The 20,933-nt window shown below is 34.7% G+C and overlaps 1 protein-coding gene across 4 annotated transcripts in view; it reads right to left on the bottom strand.

Annotated features, from left to right (window-relative positions):
- Positions 1-20,933, bottom strand: part of STRN3 (striatin 3) — a 107,119-nt gene that overhangs the window by 6,945 nt on the left and 79,241 nt on the right. For 3 of the 4 annotated variants that reach the window (XM_086709990.1, XM_086709991.1, XM_086709992.1), the window contains 7 exons: positions 13,221-13,354; positions 11,679-11,854; positions 11,439-11,486; positions 11,020-11,141; positions 6,909-7,076; positions 5,466-5,606; positions 1,163-1,270 (listed from right to left, as the gene is read on the bottom strand). In XM_086709990.1, the coding sequence (XP_086566116.1) occupies positions 1,163-1,270; positions 5,466-5,606; positions 6,909-7,076; positions 11,020-11,141; positions 11,439-11,486; positions 11,679-11,854; positions 13,221-13,354 (897 nt within the window). Of the gene's footprint in view, positions 1-1,162; positions 1,271-5,465; positions 5,607-6,908; positions 7,077-11,019; positions 11,142-11,438; positions 11,487-11,678; positions 11,855-13,220; positions 13,355-18,105; positions 18,243-20,933 lie in introns of all 4 variants that reach the window. The other variant, XM_086709993.1, reaches the window with a different exon arrangement.

Raw genomic sequence — 20,933 nt, 5'->3', positions numbered from 1 at the left:
CTCCTCTACTCATGTTCTGTCTCCCTTTCTCAAAAATAAACATTAAAAAAATTTTTTTAATCTTCTTATAAATACAGTAAAGGAAATTATCTCTGTGCTTGCAGCAGAGGTAGATCTTGAGGCTTCATAAAAATGTTCAAAGAAATGATTTGAGAAGGTGTTAAACTGAGAACTTCCATATGAATATGAATCTTCTTTCCTGTGCAATATAGATTGTGAATATCCATTCTCTTCTCAACTTGTTCCACTGAGTTAAAAGGAACCTGTCCATTAGAGTGTTATTTTAACACAGGGATTTGTTGTTAGACTCTAAAGATTAATAATTATAACTATGTTCTCTATAAACTTCAAAGAGAATGTCTAGTTCTGATTTGCTGTCTTGCTTAATCTATTGCCCTGCAGTAGGGCTGCAATTAACATTTAAGTTTTTTTACTTGGAAATCCTTCAATACCCATTTTAACTTCTCAAAGAAGCTTCTCTAGCTGAGCACAAACAGTAACTTATGTGGTATTCTAATGACAGATGAAACAGGTCTATGGCCAAATTAAAATTTATTTTGACTTCTATATAATTGGTAAGTTTCCTTACAAGAAATGGAGGGAAAATGGCAATAAACCATTTCCACTATTTTATCATTTCAGCTGAGAAATAATTCTAATAGCATATTTGAAATGTCCAACACCAGAAAGAGACCTCTTCTGCTATACTAATGCCCAACAGAATATGAAGAAAAAAATTCAAATGGATGAGTTTATATTTAACATGACATGAAAAAATCGTTAATAGATAGGCAAGGTATTATATATGCTTAAGAACAGAACTTGACATGTAAGTAAAACAAAAATCTTAGTTAAAATGGTTTAACTTAGCAATCTTGAAGGCAAAAAGTCCATATGTCTTACATAAAAGAACAGCCTTTAAAAAAAAAACAACAAAAACAAAAAAACAAAACAAAAAAAAACACTAGCTTTTGTGCTCAGTGCAGAGCCCAATGTGGGGCTTGATCTCACCACTCTGAGATCAAGACCTGAGCTGAGATCAAGAATCAGACACTTGATGGACTGAGCCACCCAGGCACCCCCACCAAAATAGCATTTTTGATCATGTCAAATTTACAGTATTATTAATAAGACTAAAAAGAAAAAAAGAGAATCTACTTACCCGTTTTATTATCAAAAAATTTGATGTGTCTATCTTCATGAGCAGTTATTGTAACAGGAAGTGTGGGATGACTTACTACTCTGTTAATGTGATTATTGGATTGTAAACCTGAAAAATAAAGGAAGATAATGCAGTAAAATTCAAACCTTTAATTAAAAACTGGATGATGGTTTTTTTATTCTTACCAAAAAATAAGAATCATTTAGAAATTAAAGCATTTGTATAAAATAAAAATCTGAGAAAACCAGAGCCATAGAGAGATAAAGTTTCTTTAAAAATACATGTTTAAGCTATCATGTCCTATAATATGGATAGTACTAACTCTGAGTTTAGGAAAAGTTAGAAGTACTTTAATGCAGATTGTCAGTACAGATGATTTAGAATCTTTTATTTGTTTGAAAGAGAGAGAGCAAGTGGGGGACAAACACAGGAAATCCCAAGCAAGCACCACGCTGTCAGCAGGGAGCCTGATGCAGGGCTTGATCCCATGAACCATGAGATCATGACCTGAGCTGAAATCAAGAGTTGGATGCTCAACCGACAGAGCTACTCAAGCACCCCTAAATGATTTAGAATCTTAAAAGACTCACAGTAATTATTACTTTAAATAAACAGCCCATAAATGAATTATAAACATTTAATGAAAAAATGTGTAAGTAATAATTAGATGTTTGCAAGGAACAACGCCCATCCTACCCACATTCACCAAAAACAAAAAAACAAAACAAAACAAAAAACAAAAAACATCACAAGAACAGGAATCAATGTTCTTAGGGATACCTTTCTTTGTAACCAAACTCTTAAAGTTTTTACTAAATTAGACAGAGAAGGATCAAAATTCAGAGGGGCGTGTGGGTGGTTCAGTTAGGTTAAACATTGGACTTGTGATTTTGACTCAGGTCATGATCTTATGGTTTGTGAGATCAAGCCCCATGTTGAGCTCTGTGCTGACAGCATGGAGCCTACTTGGGATTCTCTCTCATAATAAGTAAATGTTAAAATAAAAACTAATGGGAAAATATCAACATTATTAGATTTAAACTAAATCAGTCATTCCACATATATATAAGCACTCTTAACTGAACTTAAGATACATTACCTAAGAGGGAGAAAGGGAATAGAGATGAAAAGACTTCTCTGAGCATAATGTGGAGATTTGACCATGAAACCATTTAAATGGTTTAAATAATAAAGTGATTATTTTTTAAAGCACTCACTAAAAACACAAGTTAACTTAAAAGAATGTAACTGTAGGGGCACCTGGGTGGCTCAGTCAGTTAAGTGTCCAACTTTGGCTTAGATCATGATCTCACGGTTCGTGGGTTCAAGCCCTGTATTGGGCTCTGTGCTGACAGCTTGGAGCCTGGAGCCTGCTTCAGATTCTGTACCTCCCTCTCTTTCCCCCTCCCCTGCTCACACTCTCTCTCTCCCTCATAAATAAATAAACATTTAAAAAATTAAAAAAAAAAAAAAAGAATGTAACTGTATATCCAATTGGGGTATGAACACACAAAAAAAGAACCATTTCAAGTAACTTTAAAGCACAGTAATTAGCCTGTCTGTCCCTAGTGGAATATACCATGAATACAAAACTACTATTGGTGGTAGTACTGGTTTTATTATTCTGAGATGACTGTATTTGTACTGTGGAATAAATCAAACAAGAGATTACAATGATTTTGCTGAGAACCAAGAGTTTAGCATGAATAAAATGAGGTAAGGGGCACCTGGGTGGCTTAGTTGGTTAGGTGTCCAAGTCTTGATTTCAGCTCAGATCATGATGTCATGGTTCATGAGACTGAGAGCAGCGTTGGGCTCTGTGCTATTAGTGCTTGGGATTCTCTCCCTCCCTCTCCCTCTGCCCCTCTCTCACTTGTATTCTCTCTCAAAACAAACTTTAAAAATAAATAAATAAGTAAATAAATAAATAAAATGAGGTAAAAAGCAATGACATAAATCTAATAATCTTTTTTTTAATGAAATATTAATTCATTTTTAAGAGTGTGTGTGAGTGGGGTAGGGGCAGAGAGAGGAGGACAGAGGATCTGAAGTGGGCTCTGGGCTGACAGTAGGGAGCCTGAAGTGGGGCTCGAACTCAGGAACTCTGAGATCATGACCTGAGCCGAAGTCGGCTGCTCAACCAACTGAGCCACCCAGATGCCCCACAATGAGATAAATCTAAATTTGAACAGGAAGTATTTGAATAGGAAGCATCAGTATGAAGTTTATCAGTGTTTTTCTTTATTAAAAGTGCATTTGTAGCTCTGTTCACTGAAAAAGCCTAAAACAATGAGCAACTCAAGAGCTACAAAAGCCATGAGAACCAATCCAATAGCCTTGCACCTATATTGTGGTCTCTAAATGCCATTTTCCAATAAAAGAAACTATGACTCCTTAGAGAAATGGGTAATTTCAGTCTGAGGCACAAAATGAACAAGATGGACCTAAACATCTTGCTACATGAGAAAGCTATCAATGACTAGCAGAGTCAGGTCAAAATGACTCAAGAGCCAAAGTGAATAAGCTCCCACTGGCCAAAGATGAAATAATCTGAGGAGTGATAAAGATAACTTGCAGTAGATTAAAACACATCAGATAATTTATATCTGAGATCAGAGATTACGATGGTAATAAAAACAAACACCACCCCAAGAGATTCAATGGACACCTTTTTTTTTTTTAAAGTTTATTTATTTTGAGGGAGAGAGAGAGCACAAGCAGAGGAGAGGCAGAGAGAATCCCAAGCAGATTCTGCACTGTCAGCACAGAGCCATATGTGGGCTCGAATTTATGAACCACAAGATCATGACCTGGACCGAAATCAAGAGTTGGATGCTAAACCAACTGAGCCACCCAGGCACCCCTCAATGGTCACCTTTAGGTGATGCTAGGAAACCACTTCATTATTCTGAAAACTGATAAAGGTGGGGGGATCAACAACTGACCTTCCCCTTCACTTATAATCACTAACTCCAGGGTAACCAAATTACTGATAAGGGGTGTTCCCTTTTATAGACAGATTCTAGCTAATAAGTGGAAAAGAAATGAAAGTATTAGAAAATCATTTTTCAAGAGAATTATGGATCTATGCAATAATCAAGATTGAAAACGTAAGAAAAATATAAACAACCAGACAATATTTACTTCCAATAAAAGTTCACAAATTACTATGAAACAGTCTTGCCAAGAACCTTTAAAAACTTTAAAATGAAGACAAATAAAAACATTAAACCTGAGTTTGAATAAGCTTCTAGATCTATAAACTATTTACAGAAATGAAATGAAGAGAGAAAGCACCTTAAATGATACCACAAGGATGCAAACAGTAAAATTCACACTGTGGAGACTCAATAGGACAAACTATCCAATTTCTTCAATTAAAAAACCCAAAGGAAATAAAAGAGATGGACAGAGAACCTACAGATAGGAAGAAACCTGAGACTTATCAACCAATTACAATGCATAGGCCTTATCTGGATCCCTATTTAAATAAACTGAAAAACACATACCACTTTCTAAACATTCAGATGTAATTACTGGAGCTGGATAATGAATTCCTCAGGCTTATATTCTCTACTTTTATATGTATTTCCATTAAAAATTTTAGGGGCGCCTGGGTGGCTCAGTCGGTTAAGCTCAGGTCACGATCTCATGGTCCGTGAGTTCGAGCCCTGCGTCAGGCTCTGGGCTGATGGCTCAGAGCCTGGAGCCTGCTTCCAATTCTGTGTCTCCCTCTCTCTCTGCCCCTCCCCCGTTCATGCTCTGTCTCTCTCTGTCTCAAAAATAAATAAACGTTAAAAAAAAAAATTAAAAAAATTTTTTTTTAAAAATTATTTCCCTCGGGGCGCCTGGGTGGCTCAGTCGGTTAAGCATCTAACTCTTGATTTTGACTCGGGTCACGATCTCACAGTTCATGAGCTCGAGCCCCACATCGGGCTCTATGATGATGGTGAGGAGCCTGCTTGGGATTCTCTCTGTATCCCCCTGTCTCTGTTCCTCCACTTGTGCTCTCTCTCTCAAAATAAATAAATAAACTTAAATAAACTTAAATAAACTAAACTAAACTAAACTAAAACAAATAAACTCCCCTTTTGCATTTGTGTTGCTCTACTCTGTCCCCTATACTCTCTAAGCTTTTAAGCATAATTTGAGAGAACAGCAGAAAACAATGTAAATGAGTACAACTACAACGCATTAAAACTATTTTTTCATCATAAATTCAAACAGTCAAAATGTGAAAATTAAGATTATTGCTATTATTTAATAATCTTGTAAGGTTTCAAAGAAACTTATGGAAACTTACCAGAATCTATCTGTGAGGAAAGCATCACCAATGACTGTGATGTTTCTAAATCATAAATTACTGTACTACCAGTGTTGAAAGAGGTCACCATATGAGCTGGATCACAGCCTATAAAGTCAACTGATGTAGGGATTCCATGCTCTGAAAAGGATCCCCAAAGAGACACAAAGTAAAAACAATTTAGAAATCCCTGCTTTTCTCAAGTATTTTTGAAATAATGTTAATAATGAAAACGAGAGTGATTATATTAGGATAGTGAGATACAACAGGTAAATTTTCCCTTAATTATTTTAAGTTGTTATAATATTCTGTTTAACATCATAAGAAAAACAGAGGGCTCAAAAGTTAAGAAGAGATATGTGCAGAAGTTAATTCTCTTATGCATTTTCTGCTAAGAAAGAAAAAAAAAATCCAAGGTAAGTCTGCTGGTCGACTTGCCAACATTATTTTTTACCGTAAAATGATAAATTAGCATTCTTACATCACTGTTGTGGGAGAATACACCCGTTTGAGACCTATAAGCCTCATCATGTAGCTCATACAGATTGAATTTTTGGATCTGTGAACATAAAGCTTAGAGTCTGGAATCTGCCAATGCATTACTATCCTGCCATGTCCAGAGCAGCAATTTCTCTCTTTATTGAAGTCAATGGGCCAGATTAATGCACAATTAGGTGAAATCCAGAGTCAAGCAATTAATTACCCAGATGAAGTAAGAAACAAATATCTAAATCAATTTTTACCTCAAAAGCTTGGGTAATTGAAAAATTAGTAGAATCACTAATGTATTGAAGAGACTTAACAAAATTAAGCATATATAATTCATCTAAAATACAACATAGTTTTAAAGGTCTGATTTTTAAAAATAACTTTAAAGTGACTCAAATATGAGTAATGCTAAAACATAAACATATGTACATAAATAAAAGTTATCGCAAAGCAAATTGCCTAAAGCTTTATTGACAGGAGAATATTTGAAACTGTACAAGTAACTAACTCAATTTGTACTTCCCTCTTAAGGTTACTATTTCAATGATTATTAGACTTCTCAACCAATGTGCTCATAACATGGTATCAGCTATGCTTAAGACTGGGATCCCTTTAGTCTTTGTGGGCAGCCACCTGGAATTGGTGGAGGGTTTCAAGTTGTTCCTATAAGCGGCCTCATTTGTCTACTGCACTATTACAAACTACAAACAGTTTTATTTTTTAAATAGGATATGTCCTGAAAAGGTCAAAAGGCACCAAGCTATAGGATGTACTTGTAAAGCACCTTTCTTGTTTATAAGAAATGACTACGAGTAAAAAGAGTATCACAAGCATTATAAAATTCTTTCAATACATCTCTTGGAGTAGCAAAGAAATAGTAAATCAATTGCTTTGTTGTTTGTATCTTCCAAATTATTAAAAAGGTAACTTTTTTATAGGGCAAAATATACTCACCCTTGTCTCCATTGTAAGTGCAAATACATGGCAATTTTTCTTGTGGATTCCATAACCTAATAGTGCCATCTGCTGAACAAGACAGTAATTGATTTTTTATGCCACTATAAGCAAGACCCCAGACAGCATCTGTATGTGCAACTAAAGTGCCAGCTAGAACATTTGGCTCTGGGAAGAAACAACAAACAAACAAAAATTAGCTTAAAACAGTTGGAAAGAAATGTTTTGGATAAAGATAACTTACCATATAATTATGTATAAAAGACTACATATAATGGCCCTAAGAAGATAACCAAAGTGTACACAATGGTCATCACTAAATTGTGGAATTATGGGTTATTTTTATCTCCCCCACAATACTCTCCTGTATTTTTGCAATTTTTTATGCTTTTATTTTGTCTTGAGTTTAATTTTATTTAATTTTAAGTTTTTATTTAAATTCTACTTAGTTAATATACAGTGTAATATTAGTTTCAGGAGAACAAGGGCCCTCCTTAATGCCTACCTGCCCTCCATCAACCCTATTTGTTCTCTACAGTTAAGAGTCTATTTTCAGATTTGCTTTCCTTTCTTTCCCCCGACCCCCTTCCCCTATGTTCATCTGTTTTGTTTCTTAAATTCCACATGGTGAAATCATATGGTATTTATCTTTCTGACTTATTTCGCTTAGCATAATATACTCTAGCTTATGAAGAACATACACTTTTTAACAAACAGCTTTAATGAGATATAATTCCCATACCATATAATTCACCAATTTAAAGTGTACAGTTCAGTGGTTTTTAGTATCTTCACAGAGTTATTCAATCATCAGCACCTCAATTTTAGGACACTTTCATCACTCATTAGCCACGCCTTCCCCATCCCAATTCTCCCTGCTTTTCCACAGCCCTATGTAACCACTAATCTACTTTGTTTCTAGAAGTTTGTTTATTATGGACATTTCATACAAACAGCCAATTGTGACTGGCTTCTTACACTTAGCATAATGTTCCCAAGGTTCATTCATGCTGTAGCATGTCAGTACTTGCTTTTTAATGCTGAGTAATATCCACGGTATGGACATACTACATTTTATCATCATTTGATGGACATGGTAGCTGAAAATAACACTGTACACAATCTGTCCTACAATCCTGTATCTCTAGTAAACTTCCACTTTCCACGGCTATTTTAAAAAAAAATTTTTTAATGTTTATTTTGAGAGAGAGCGAGAGCGCAAACAGGGGAGACATTTCCTATCTGCAGACATCCTAAGCAGGCTGCGCACTGTCAGCACAGAGCTGGATGAGGGGCTCAAACCCATGAACCATGAGATCATGACCTGAGCCAAACCCAAAAGTCAGACGCTTAACTGACTGAGCCACTCAGGAACCCCTCCACAGGTATTTCTTATTATCTCCAGAATTCTCATAGTTCCCAACCCCCCTTCCTCATGAATGATTATCTACTTCACTGAGAAAATAGAACACTGAAGAACCTCTCCCCCATCTTTCCACCACCCAATCTACTAGTGTCTAAAGCCATCTTCTCCTTGCTTCCATATAGGAAGTAAGGAATTTTCCTTTTTTTAAAAAAATGTTTGTTTATTTTTGAAAGAGAAAGAGAGAAGGGAGGGGGAAGAGAGAGAGGGTGACAGAGGATCCATAGTGGGCTCTCTGCTGTCAGCACACTCAGGAATTGTGAGATTATGACCTAAACTGAAGTTGGATTGAGCCACCCAGGCACCCCAGGAATTGTTCTCCTTCTTATCAAAGGCTAATTCTATCACGTATATTCTGGATTCCATTCAACTCACTAAGTTGCTTTCATGATGACAGTTTCCCTACTATACAGTAATTCTCCTTCTCCTTGGGATCATTACCACAGCAAACAAATATGCTCCAGAATCTCCTGGCTTAAAGAAAAACCTTAACCTTACATCACCATTCCAAGAGACCAACAGAAAGGCATATTAAATAATTATGCTTTTTATCTCTCATTCACTCTCTCAATCAGTCTAATCTGGTTTCTGATACCATCACTACACCAAAACAATCCTTGCTAAAATCACCAATGATGAATTCTCTTCTAGCAAGTTTAAAAAATTTTTCTGTCTTTGAAGATTTCTTTGTTATTCTCATCACACTGCTTTTCATTCAGAGTGTGCCCAGAAAAGTTGCCCAGAGGTCCCTTTACCTTCTGGTCTTAATCCCAGTATCCAACCTCCAGCCAGCTAAAACCTGGGTGACCTATTTGACACTTATAAAAAGGAACCTTTCTATCCTTATTATACTTCTCAGCAACATTTCAAAGTGCAGAATGCTTCCTTCTTCTCAAAATGGCTTTTTCTTTTGGTATGCTTCCAAGATCCCATTGTCCTGCACCTCTTCCTTCCTCAGTTTCCTTTGTTGGTTCTCTTGCTCTAGTCACTCTCCCAATGTCAGAGTTGCTCAGGACTTTGTCTTCTCTTCATGCCCTACACAACGTGCTCTCCCTGTATTATACAATCCATTCTCATATCTTGATATTAATTACTTGATATGCCATTTCTTAACATGCCTAAAAACCGAACTCACCATCTTTTTTTTTTTTTTTTTTTAATTTTTTTTTTTTCAACCTTTATTTATTTTTGGGACAGAGAGAGTCAGAGCATGAACGGGGGAGGGGCAGAGAGAGAGGGAGACACAGAATCGGAAACAGGCTGCAGGCTCTGAGCCATCAGCCCAGAGCCTGATGCGGGGCTCGAACTCCCGGACCGCAAGATCGTGACCTGGCTGAAGTCGGACGCTTAACCGACTGCGCCACCCAGGCGCCCCTGAACTCACCATCTTTAATCTTCTTACAACTGTTCCGCCCCCATTTCAATATGTAACCATTATATACTCAATTGCTCATGTCAAAAAATACAGAGTGGTGGTAAAAATGTTCTGAATTAGATAGTGGTAATGGCCGCATAACCCTGTGAATATAGTAAAAACCACTGAACTATATACTTAACAAGGGTGAATTTTATCATATGTGAATGTCAATAAAGCTGTTTTTAAAAGTAACAAAATCAAGAATCACTTATCCATCAATTTCTCTACTCAATCCAATTTTTCAGTAGATTCTGCTTATTCTACCTTACCTCCCCAATATATCATAAATTCATTTTTCACCAACTGCTTTGCTACCAACTGGTTTATCGCCACTATGATCTTGGAAACATCATCTCTCACCTACTCTACTAGAGCACTACATTAGAACTTTACATCAGTATTCTTTTCTCCACTTCTCCCACCCCTAAGCTATTCTCCTTGGCCTAAATGTCACTATTTTGGACTACAACTCAAGATTCTGTCACTCTTTCATAGTACTGTATCTTCATACCACTTACCATAATTTTTAACCACAGACTCCACCCCCTTATTTATTTATTTAATGTCTGTCTTTTCCATTGGACTAATTATTATTTCTTGATGTAGTACTTAACACTCTACTTGGCAAGGTAAGGCACCAAGTGTATGTTAAATAAAAAGACCAAGGAGCTCTTGAATTCTTTTTGAATGAACCAAACATTAAGTAGACCATTGTTTATTTAGCTATTCTCAAACTAATAAATATTCATTTAATTTTATTTTTTTTGTAATTGCAAACACTGCCCTTATAAATATATTTGAATACATATACAGGTATTTCTGTGGGACATATTCTAAAGTGACATTTATGAGTAAAAGGTTTTTTTTTTAATTAAGAAATTTTTTGTCCTCTAAAAAATTGTCCTGATTTACACGACTGTGCCTATTAGTTTCTATTGTCTTCTGCCAATAGTTTTGAACTACATAAACTATTTTTTAATAGATTAAAATAGTTTAATATATTATTCTTTTTATTAAATTTTATTCTCTTCCTTTTTGTTAGCTAGTACTAAAATTGACGTTTTAAATAACATAGTTTTTTATTTTCGGACACAATAAAGTACCAATTCCCAGGCTTAAATATTCCGTGGCACAATATTTCTTAATTTTTCTCTTTAACAAAGCAAATTAAATGAAAGCTAAAAGAGGAGACCGATACATGTTAAAACAACCTTATAATAATATTTTGTCAGCTCCATTCACTTAAAAAATGTTTTAAGTCTTTTACTTACCATATGTATCATATGGATCCACGTTAGGGCTAGGCATATTCCACCACTGGATGGTTGCATCTATACCACCGCTAAAACACTGTTCTCCATTAGAACTAATAGCTAGTGATAGAACAGGACCACTATTATAGGAAAAGAAGGAAAAAATTACTTATGAAGCCTAAGAAGAAACTCAAATCCATACTCCCCCAACCTCTAAATTTACATGATATCTAAAAACTGTTTAAAATAAACATGTAAACTTGAATAGTACTGATTATATTCTCACTAATACAATTATTAATCAAAATATTACTCAACTAATATATTTTCTAATAAAAAGCAAACATTATGAGAAAATTACAAGGTTTGAAGATTGATAAAAAATAGTGAACAATAACTATGGCTGTTAATTTAAATACAAATTCAATAAAACTTACATGTGGGCCCTAAATGTGTAGATAGGCTCTACATCTAAAGAGGCACTCCTAAAAGAGGAGAACACAAGGGTGGGGGAGGAGAAGGTAATTAAATAACTTCAAATCACTGGCTGACATTCAGGAATCATTAGGTAAGATCAAATGAATGCATAAATAGGATGACAAAGAAGAAGAATTGCTTATAATTATTAGCAAATTTGGAAGAAAAAAAAAAAGACAGGCTAATATGAAAATACTTGCTTTTTGGCAGGAACTGTTTTTTGCAAGTTCCAAAGTTTCAGAGTATGGTCCTCAGAGGCAGTAACCAGCACAGGTTCTACAGGATGAAAAGCTAATGCCCGTACTCCATCGAAATGGCTACGTAGTGTATACTTGGGATTCCATGTCTTTCGAAAGGCATCTTTATTGGCAGGCAACTACAAAGAAAGAGTCCAATATTAAGTGGTAAAAGTAGTAAATTCATAGGCATGTGGAGTTTCGTGTGTTTTGGCGTGTTTAAAATATACATATTAAACTGCTTTGATAAAATGTCCAGTGGAAATTTAATGTACCTTAAAAACTTGATAACCAATCTTTATCATTTAACAAATGATACTAAGAAGAATAACTTCAATTAGCTTTCAAATACCTATATCAAATGAAGAGTTTCTTAATCTGTTTTACCTAATCATCAGGTAAACCTAAACCCAAAGGTCCTATTAAATGTGAGATGAGAACAAAAAAATAACCATGCTGCAATGTTTTACATGGAAACAATAAAAATTATATAAATTACTACCAAAAATCCAAGAGAACAGTATTAAATACAGTTGTCATTTGGAAAATTAGCATGTGAAATTTTTAAAGGCAGCAGATTAAGATACTTTCCAAAAGTCTGAACTAAAGACACTTGAATATTGTCATCTTATCTTTATTATCATTGTTGATATTGGTACGAGGTTAATCTTTTTACCTTCATTTCTCCATCTGTAAAGATAGGCTGTGAAACCACTTCTAAAGTAGTCAAAAGTTTAATAGAATTTAGTTGCTTATATACTTTGAAAATATAAATGAGAATAATAATCCAGCCCACCAAGGCTGATGTCTCTAAAAGCATGCTAATATAGGTAAAACATAAGTATAACATGTAGAAAAAAGGAGTTTGTTATAAAAGGGAAAAATTTAATTTGCTGAAAAACTGCAAATTCATTCATACAAAATCTAAACAAGTATAGTTAACTCTCAATTGAGTGTTTATTGTCTATAAAAAATTTAGTTCAAGACTAGTTTCACCTCTAAACACTATCCTTCCCATCCAATCTCCATCCTTTCCCCATCCCTCAAATGAAGGACTAAGTAAGTGTTCAGGAAATGGCAAGCTAACTTTAACATTATCCTTAAAAAAAATAAAAGTTTAAAAATAAAACATAATTTTTAAGAAGTATCCTGAAGGCAAGTGATTCAGGTTACCTATTTTTCTCTTGTTAACACCATAATATGGCTTAATTTGAGTAGATAATTGAGAGTTGACTACTCAAGATAGATACTTATCAACCAATATGATAAGGTAATCAATCACCCCAAACTTCTAGCTAATCCACCACAATACCTAAGAAAAATTTAAACACCACAAGGCAAGTAGTTACAAAAGAAAAACTACGTCACTTCAAATCAACATACTGACACACTTAAACTTATCTTTTCCATGCACCTTGACATTAATTCTGTTTTATAAGTGTTTCCAAAAAAAATAAGGAGCCTTCTATTAAATCATTAAAAAATTAAAAATAAAACTGCACTTACATCATAACTATAGTCTGCATCATTTGTTACCGTCAAGTCTGCAAGGTCTCCAAGGCCCAGTACACTTAACAAAACATCATCAGAACCCATAATAAATGACTTGCCTCCTCCAGATGGAAACGTTATTGGTTCAGCTATAAAGAACAAAACCGCTTCTTAAATGCTGAAAAATCATACAGTACAAGACAATATTGTGGGGGAAATGTAAGTACTTAACAGTTACAATATTAATATAATTAATTTTTATTTTCCCACTTCCCTCCTATTTCTTCCACTCAAAAAATCCTATTACTGAGTAGTAATAAACAAATGTTTATTTGCATATTTATAAACTGCAACATAATCTTCCACAAATCAAATATGCACTAGATATATTATTCCAGGATGGGACGTGGGGGCACAAAGGCTTTGTCTATTTAAATCACTTTTCACTTTTGTTCAATTATAACTATACTATTTTTTAAACATTACAGCTTGTTAAGTCCTTTTGCTTTGGATCATATTTGCTTAGAAGTGCTAGGTATTCTAGTCCCTGATAAAAATTAATGCAAGCATTCAAATGTAAATGGTTTCTAGTCTGCAATCGAGTTTGTAAGTTTATCGAAATGAAGCCTTACTCCAGATTACTCCAGGAACAGCAATGTTCTAGGAAAAGGGCAGTTCTACAACCAACAATGTCAGCTTCCTTTCCATAAAAGGTTAATCCATGTGATGTTCAGAATGCCTTCCAGTTTTCAAGCTTTGACTATAATTTTTTATTTTAACTTTCCTTTTATTTACCATACTTCTAAAAACAACTACTCTATATTAACTAACTATAGAACTTTAAATTTGTTACTTTGATCAATTAAAATAAACCGCCATAATCAGAATAACTATACTATTTTATAAATATTTTGCTCCAACAGTTACAGTATAAGCAATAATTCTCATTATTTCATACATGCTTTGAAAGCAAAATTTTAATCTGAAAATGCAAGAGGAAAAGTACATGTCATTGTAATACAAAACAACTCAACATATCAAAACACATTTAAAATTCATGATAAAATTCAAAAGAGAAACATCATATAAAAACTCAAGCTAATTCTTAATTCTGAAAAGTTCATATGAAAAATGATGATATCAACTTAATACACTACAAGCATCACAGGTGTAATGAAATTTGTCGGTCATCACCAATACTACTGAAAATAAGTGTAAGATACAAGTCAACTTCTCCTAAATATACACTACTGCAAAAATAAAATTCATCTCTATTTAGAATGTCTTATTTTAGTATTTCTCAAATCAAGCTAAAATATCAAAGTAAGCTATACAGTTTGACTCAAATAGGGTCCTAAATGATGACAATACTAAAATGAAGCTGTGAGTGAGCAACCAATCTAGAGTGAATCTGACAGAAAATATACACAGGTATGCTAATAGTATTTAATCTTCCAATGATTATGCTTATTGATTATAGTACTGATCCTTCCTACCAATACCTAGTATGCAATTATTGGTAATATCAGAAGCTGCAATGAACTATAAAATAAATTATGTTTTCATTAGGCAATATTTTCTCAAAGCATGTTTAGCCTGTTTAAGGGCGTATTTTTCTTTTAATCTCGTAATTTGTTTGTAAGACAAGTTAGAACAAAATGCCACAATTCCTCCCACTCACAATTACACACTCATTAACACAAATCTTGAATAAAAGCCCAGTAAATCATTTTTAACATAGTAACAAATTATTTTGCATTATTACATATAGTCTTTTTGCAGAGACATTGCTGATTAGCTTTTGACAAATTTAGGGGCATGTAAAAGGAAGTGCCTGGGCAGTATTAACTACTTTTAACCATTTCTAATTAAACATATTACTACACTTCTCCATCTCTCTCTATATACATATATTTACTTACATACAGCAAGCTATATTGTTCATTCAGCATTACATATGTATCTATCTAAAAGAAGTACTAAAAAAATTTTTTTTTAATGTTTATTTTTGAGAAAGACAGAGCGTGAGTGGGGAGGGACAAAGAGAGAGGGAGACACAAAATCTGAAGCAGGTTCCAGGCTCCAAGCTGTCAGCACAGAGCCCGATGCAGGGCTTGAACCCATGAACTGCGAGATCATGACCTGAGCTAAAGACGGACATTTAACTACCTGAGCTCCCCAGGTGCCCCTGAAAGAATTATTTTAAGCTGTATTTCTACTTTCCATAACGACCCATCACTGGGGCATACAGTAATCACAGTAAATACTCAGATAACCTAAGAGATTTCATCAAGCAACTTAAGAATACTAGTATTATTTATTATTGCATTTCCTTTTTTTGAAATCTTAAGGTCTACACAACGGGATCTTACAACAAGGTTCTTTTCATACTTCTAGAACTAATTCTCCTTTGTATGGACACAACGGACCAAGGAAACCAGTAGCTCATATATCAAAAAAAACTCTTCCTGTCTTCAGTTTTATCAAACCTAAAGATCACAGCCCAATAATTGATCCCATTTACTTCAGTGGTGTCACTGTATATTTTAAATCTTTATTTAAAACGATCACTATTAAGTCATTCGGTTAAGCATCTGACTTCAGCTCAGGTCATGATCTTAGAGTTTGTCAGGTCTAGCTCCACATCAGGCTCTCTGCTGTCAGAGCAGAGCCCACTTCAGATTCTGTCCCCCTCTCTCTTTGCCCCTCCCCAAACTGCTTGCTCTCTAAAATAAAATAAGCATTTAAAAATAAAGGGGTGGGGCACCTGGTGGCTTAGTCAGTTAAGCGTCCAACTTCAACTCAGGTCATGATCTCCAAGTTCACAAGTTCGAGCCCCACACCAGGCTCTGTGCTGACAGCTCAGAGCCTGTAGCCTGCTTCTGATTCTGTGTCTCCCTCTCTCTCTCTGCCCTTCTCCCGCTCATGCTCTGTCTCAAAAATAAATAAAAACGTTAAAAAATAAAAATAAAATAGAAATAAAAATAAAAATAAAGGGGCGCCTGGGTGGCTTAGCTGGTTAGCATCCAACTCTCGATTTTGGCCAGGACATGATCTCATGGTTTGTGGGATTGAGCCTGCAGCAGGCTCTGTGCTGACAGTGAGGAGCCTGCTTGGGATTCTCTCTCTCCTCTCTCTCTCTGACCCTACACCCGCTTGCGTGCCTACCCACCCACTCGCTCACGTTCTTTCTCTCAAAATAATAAATACACTTTAAAATACCAAAAAGCCTGAAAATCTACCAATGACTGGTTACGTTTTGTGTTTTTTTTAATGGTCTGGCTGAAAACATTCTGTCTTTATAAATATTTGCAATATGACATGGAATTCAACAGGAAAGCATCAAGTTGGAGACTGCCACTGAAACAAGAGGTTATGAACTCTAATGTTCACGTCTTAGCTCTAAGTCCAAGGTGATTTGCAACTTTTTTAAATAACAAACTCTAAAAATTTACCCTTTAAAATGTGTAATTAGGTTTGTGCTTACTGGCCCCCTCCTCCTCCTACCATTAAGAAAGAGTCAGATCACTGACCTAAATTTTTCCTTTAAAAAGGACACATATACAGGGGTGCCTGGGGGGCTCAGTAGGTTGTGTCCGACTCTTGGTTCCGGCTCAGGTCCTATCTCATGGTTTCGTGAGTTCAAGCCCCGCATCGGGCTCTCTGCTGTCAGTGCAGAGCCACTTTGGATCCTCTGTCTCCCTCTCTCTCTCTGCCCCTACCCTGCTCTAGCACATGCTCTTTCTCTCAAAAATAAACAAACATAAAAAAAGAAAAGAAAACACCTCCTAAAGTAAAACAGGAAAATAGAGATCTGGAAAAATCTGGATCTGGAAAAATCAATACACTGCTATTTTTCATGCTTTAATGTATTTTGTTTTGGTTTTATTATTTTAGAGATTTTCTTTATTCTACCTCAAATTTTCTCACAGTTTATGATGAATGGTAAATATTACATGCAGAGAGGACTATAAGGAAAAATGCAAAATTATTTAACTTTAACTGTATGAAAAATGTGCTACTCGAGAAGTCTTAAAAAAAAAAAAAGAGGTATTCAAAAACATTTAACTGGGGCATCAAACTCCCTTATACAGCAAAAGCAGAAACAACAATGAAATGCAGTCTATAGGCCAAATTATCAGATACTGAATTATCCTATATCACAATAAACCTTTGGCAAGAATTCAGTCTCATTACTTAGAATTATAACTATCTAGACCTAGATTTCTAAGTGATTCAAATACATCTATAGATTTTCTGCTGTAATCAATTTTGGTAAAAATGCCTTAAGCAGTACTTTCATTTCCTACACATTTCTAGCTTAGGCACATTTTAGAAAATTCATTACTAGGTAAGTATATCTTTGGTACCAGGTTAAACAATAATGCTGTTACCGTTTTCTAGAATAATTAAATTGGCCATTTGTTCCATATATTTTTAGAAATTATATATATAAAGTTCCCAGTAAATGTTTGGCATTTAGTTGTCTCCTAAAAAAGCAGTAGTTACATACATTATCAGTAGCTAAATTCAAGCAAAATGACAAAATGACTAGTTTTTTTCCAATATGTACTATTTAAACTCCTTTTTTAAACTACTGTGTTCGTGCTATTAGATCTGTAAGCTAAAGTTGGATTCCAGGAAAGTACTCTGAATTGACCGGCAGAAACAACTCCATCTAACATTAAAAACAAAAATAAAATCTGCAGACATAAAAGCCAAAAATTCCAAAATCCCTAAGACAATTATACAAAGAGCTTGCCCAACACCTTCTCTGAAGATTATATAAGCTGATCTTCAGCATTTTAAAACAGCAGCAAATTTCACAATATTAAGGAGATATGATTTTGGAATTAATGTCTTTTGTAATTTAAATAAACCTGGTAGCTAAATTTTGTACCTTCCTTTGCTCTTACAACTTCATGATCAGTCATTCTAATAGAGGCTGAACTAGACTGACTAATCATTCGTGAAGGGATAAGGGGCAGCTTATCTCCCAGATCAGCTATCTTGTGATAGAGTTTTGTCCTGCTGACCCTATAAATTAATGTCAGCAGTATAGGTTCATTTATTGGCTACTGCCTGACTTGCTAGCAGCCTTTAAAACTAATTTACTAACAAAACAGGCTTTTTGAAAGAAGTTCTAGTTATAAAAATCTCAAATAATTAAATGTCTTTAATTTTCCAAGCCATCCCTCCAGAAATATTAAAAAGATTTAAATACTTAATACATTCACAATTTCTGTAGAGAAACTGATATTCACTATGTTTTATATCTAAGTATAAAACTGAGTATTCGGTCACTCAACCAAAGTTCTGTAAGCTCAAAGACACAGAAGGTACTCTTAAAACAAAAGGAAATTTTGGTATTTAAGATTAAAGTTTAACAAATCACAGAATAAAACATGACTGTTTTCCAATTTAACTATCTTAAAAAGTTAACCAAGAAATAAGTACACATGATTTTTATAAGAGTGCTACAATTAACTTTCCCTGGTGTTTATGTGAATATTTTCCTACCATATTTACACAAATGTGTCTTTAACAAATTAACCACAATTTTTCTCAAAAATTTGCTTCATTTTCCCAAATTTGCAAAGCCTAATTTACCCATGAGCTGAGATTCTCAGTATGAAAAGTCAACACTGTCATAGGCTGTAAATTTAAGGGGAGAATTTCAGCTGTAGCCTGGAAAATTCAGGCCAAAATATATAAAACTCAAAAGCATCTGCAGTACTGTGGGATCTTTTTAATTCTGAACTTCAGAAATGACAGAATTGTTTCTCATAATTTTGAAAGAAAATAGCTTCAAGAATGTCAAAAAAAAATAATTTGGAAAAAAAGAAAATATTATAAGTTAATATCAAGTAAAACAATTAAAACAGGCAAACCCAAGGTCACACATCATGACCCTGTATTTACATTAATGGACTGGACAGCTGTATAATTATTAAATTTCACTATGGGTTTTAAAATATTAGTAACTCTAAGGGCACCTGGGTGGCTCAGTCAGTTAAAGCTCTGACTTTGGCTCAGGTCATGATCTCATAGTTGCTAAGTTCGAGCCCCAAGTCGGGCTCTGTGCTGACAGCTCGGAGCCTGGAGCTTACTTAAGATTCTGTGTCTCCCCCTCTCTCTGCCCCTGCCCTGCTCATTTTCTCTCTTATCTCTGTCACACTCTCTCTCAAAAATGAATAAACATTTAAAAAAAATTTTTAAAAAGAGTATCAGTAACTCTACAGGAATTATCATTCATCTGTGTATCCCTCCCTAACAGAATGCTATGCAGTGACGTATTAACACTTAATGTAAATTGGTGAAATCTTACACATTTATTGGCTTAACAGTAATCCCTAACTTCTTAGAAAGTATCTCTACTCCTGGATGGAGGTATGCAATATGTCAAATAGTCTCAATTTTCTAAAATAATTACCATGGAGATTTAGATGAGGATTTTCTCTGTGACACTGAAGTGAGTGCAAATTCTCTAATAAATGAAAAACTGCCAACTGGATGTCTAACCATCAAATAAATTCAACATGAAAAAAAAAAATGTTATCCAGGGGCACCTGGGTGGCTCAGTCAGTTGAGCGTCTGACTCTTGATTTCGGCTAGGGTCCTGATCCCAGGGTTGTGGGATCAAGCCCCAGGGCTCCATGCCCAGGGCATGCATGGAGACTGCTTGGGATTCTCTCATTTTCCCTCTGCCCCTCCCCACATACTCTGTAAAGTAAAAAACACAACAAACAAACAGATTTAATAAAAAAAAAAGGTTTAATAATTAAAAAAAAAAAGTTAGTTATCCTTACTCACAAAATAGCTCTCCTTTGTAACTTTCCCATTTATGAGTGTCGCCACCATTGGTCTGGTTTCTGTTCTAAACTTCTACGCTACATTTTAACAATTCTTCTTCAACTTTTAAAATGGGGGGGGGGAGTGGCTGTTTTTAAAAAGAATTCTCCTTTATTATTCTTCAGATTAATCTCCTCTTTCTGTTGGCTTTATTCTAATAAAAGCTTTCACTCTTATCAATTACTGCCATAGATTTCCTAATTAGTTTTCCTACCTCCCAGCTCCATTTATCTTTAATCAAATTTGCATACCATAGCCAAATGAATTTTCTAAAATTATCACAATTATCACCCCTTACTCAGAAACCACAAGTGGCACTTCAACATTCTTTGGATCAAAGCTAACTAAAATCTTGTCCTTCATCTTGCATGTGCTTCATGATCTGTTCCTATTTTTCCTATCCAATCTTATTTATCTTTTAATGCTCCATGACAACAATCTCCCTGATTTTCAAGTCAAAGCAGTTTCCCTATGTATCAATATTCACTAAAGTTTATTTCTTCCATATTTTGTCCTCAGCTATTCTTCAGGAAAGTGTAAACACTTCCTACACACACACACACACACACACACACACAAAGTTCTATCCTCTAACATGCACTTCAACCTTCACAATTCTACCCATTCTTTCAAACCAGTTCCATCTCCTCTATGAAGCCTTTGCTGACCTTTCCCTGCTCATTCTTATTATACTTGTATGTACCATAACATTTGACTTTATTAGATATTACCTTACAGATAATTTCATGAAAGGTAATGTCAAAAACAATAAAGAGGAGAAAGGATTTTATTACAGATGTGAAGTCATAATCTTCCTGAATACACAGACTGAAAAATGTGGAAGGAAAGGAAAATAGGATATAACATGAAAGTTAT

This window comes from Puma concolor, chromosome B3 (genome assembly GCF_028749965.1).
Source record: "Puma concolor isolate L17-30 chromosome B3, mPumCon1.1.hap2, whole genome shotgun sequence".
NCBI classification, from domain to species: Eukaryota; Metazoa; Chordata; class Mammalia; order Carnivora; family Felidae; genus Puma; species Puma concolor.
Note: the sequence above shows the minus strand (reverse complement) of the source record. Positions and strands in the feature narration are given on the sequence as shown.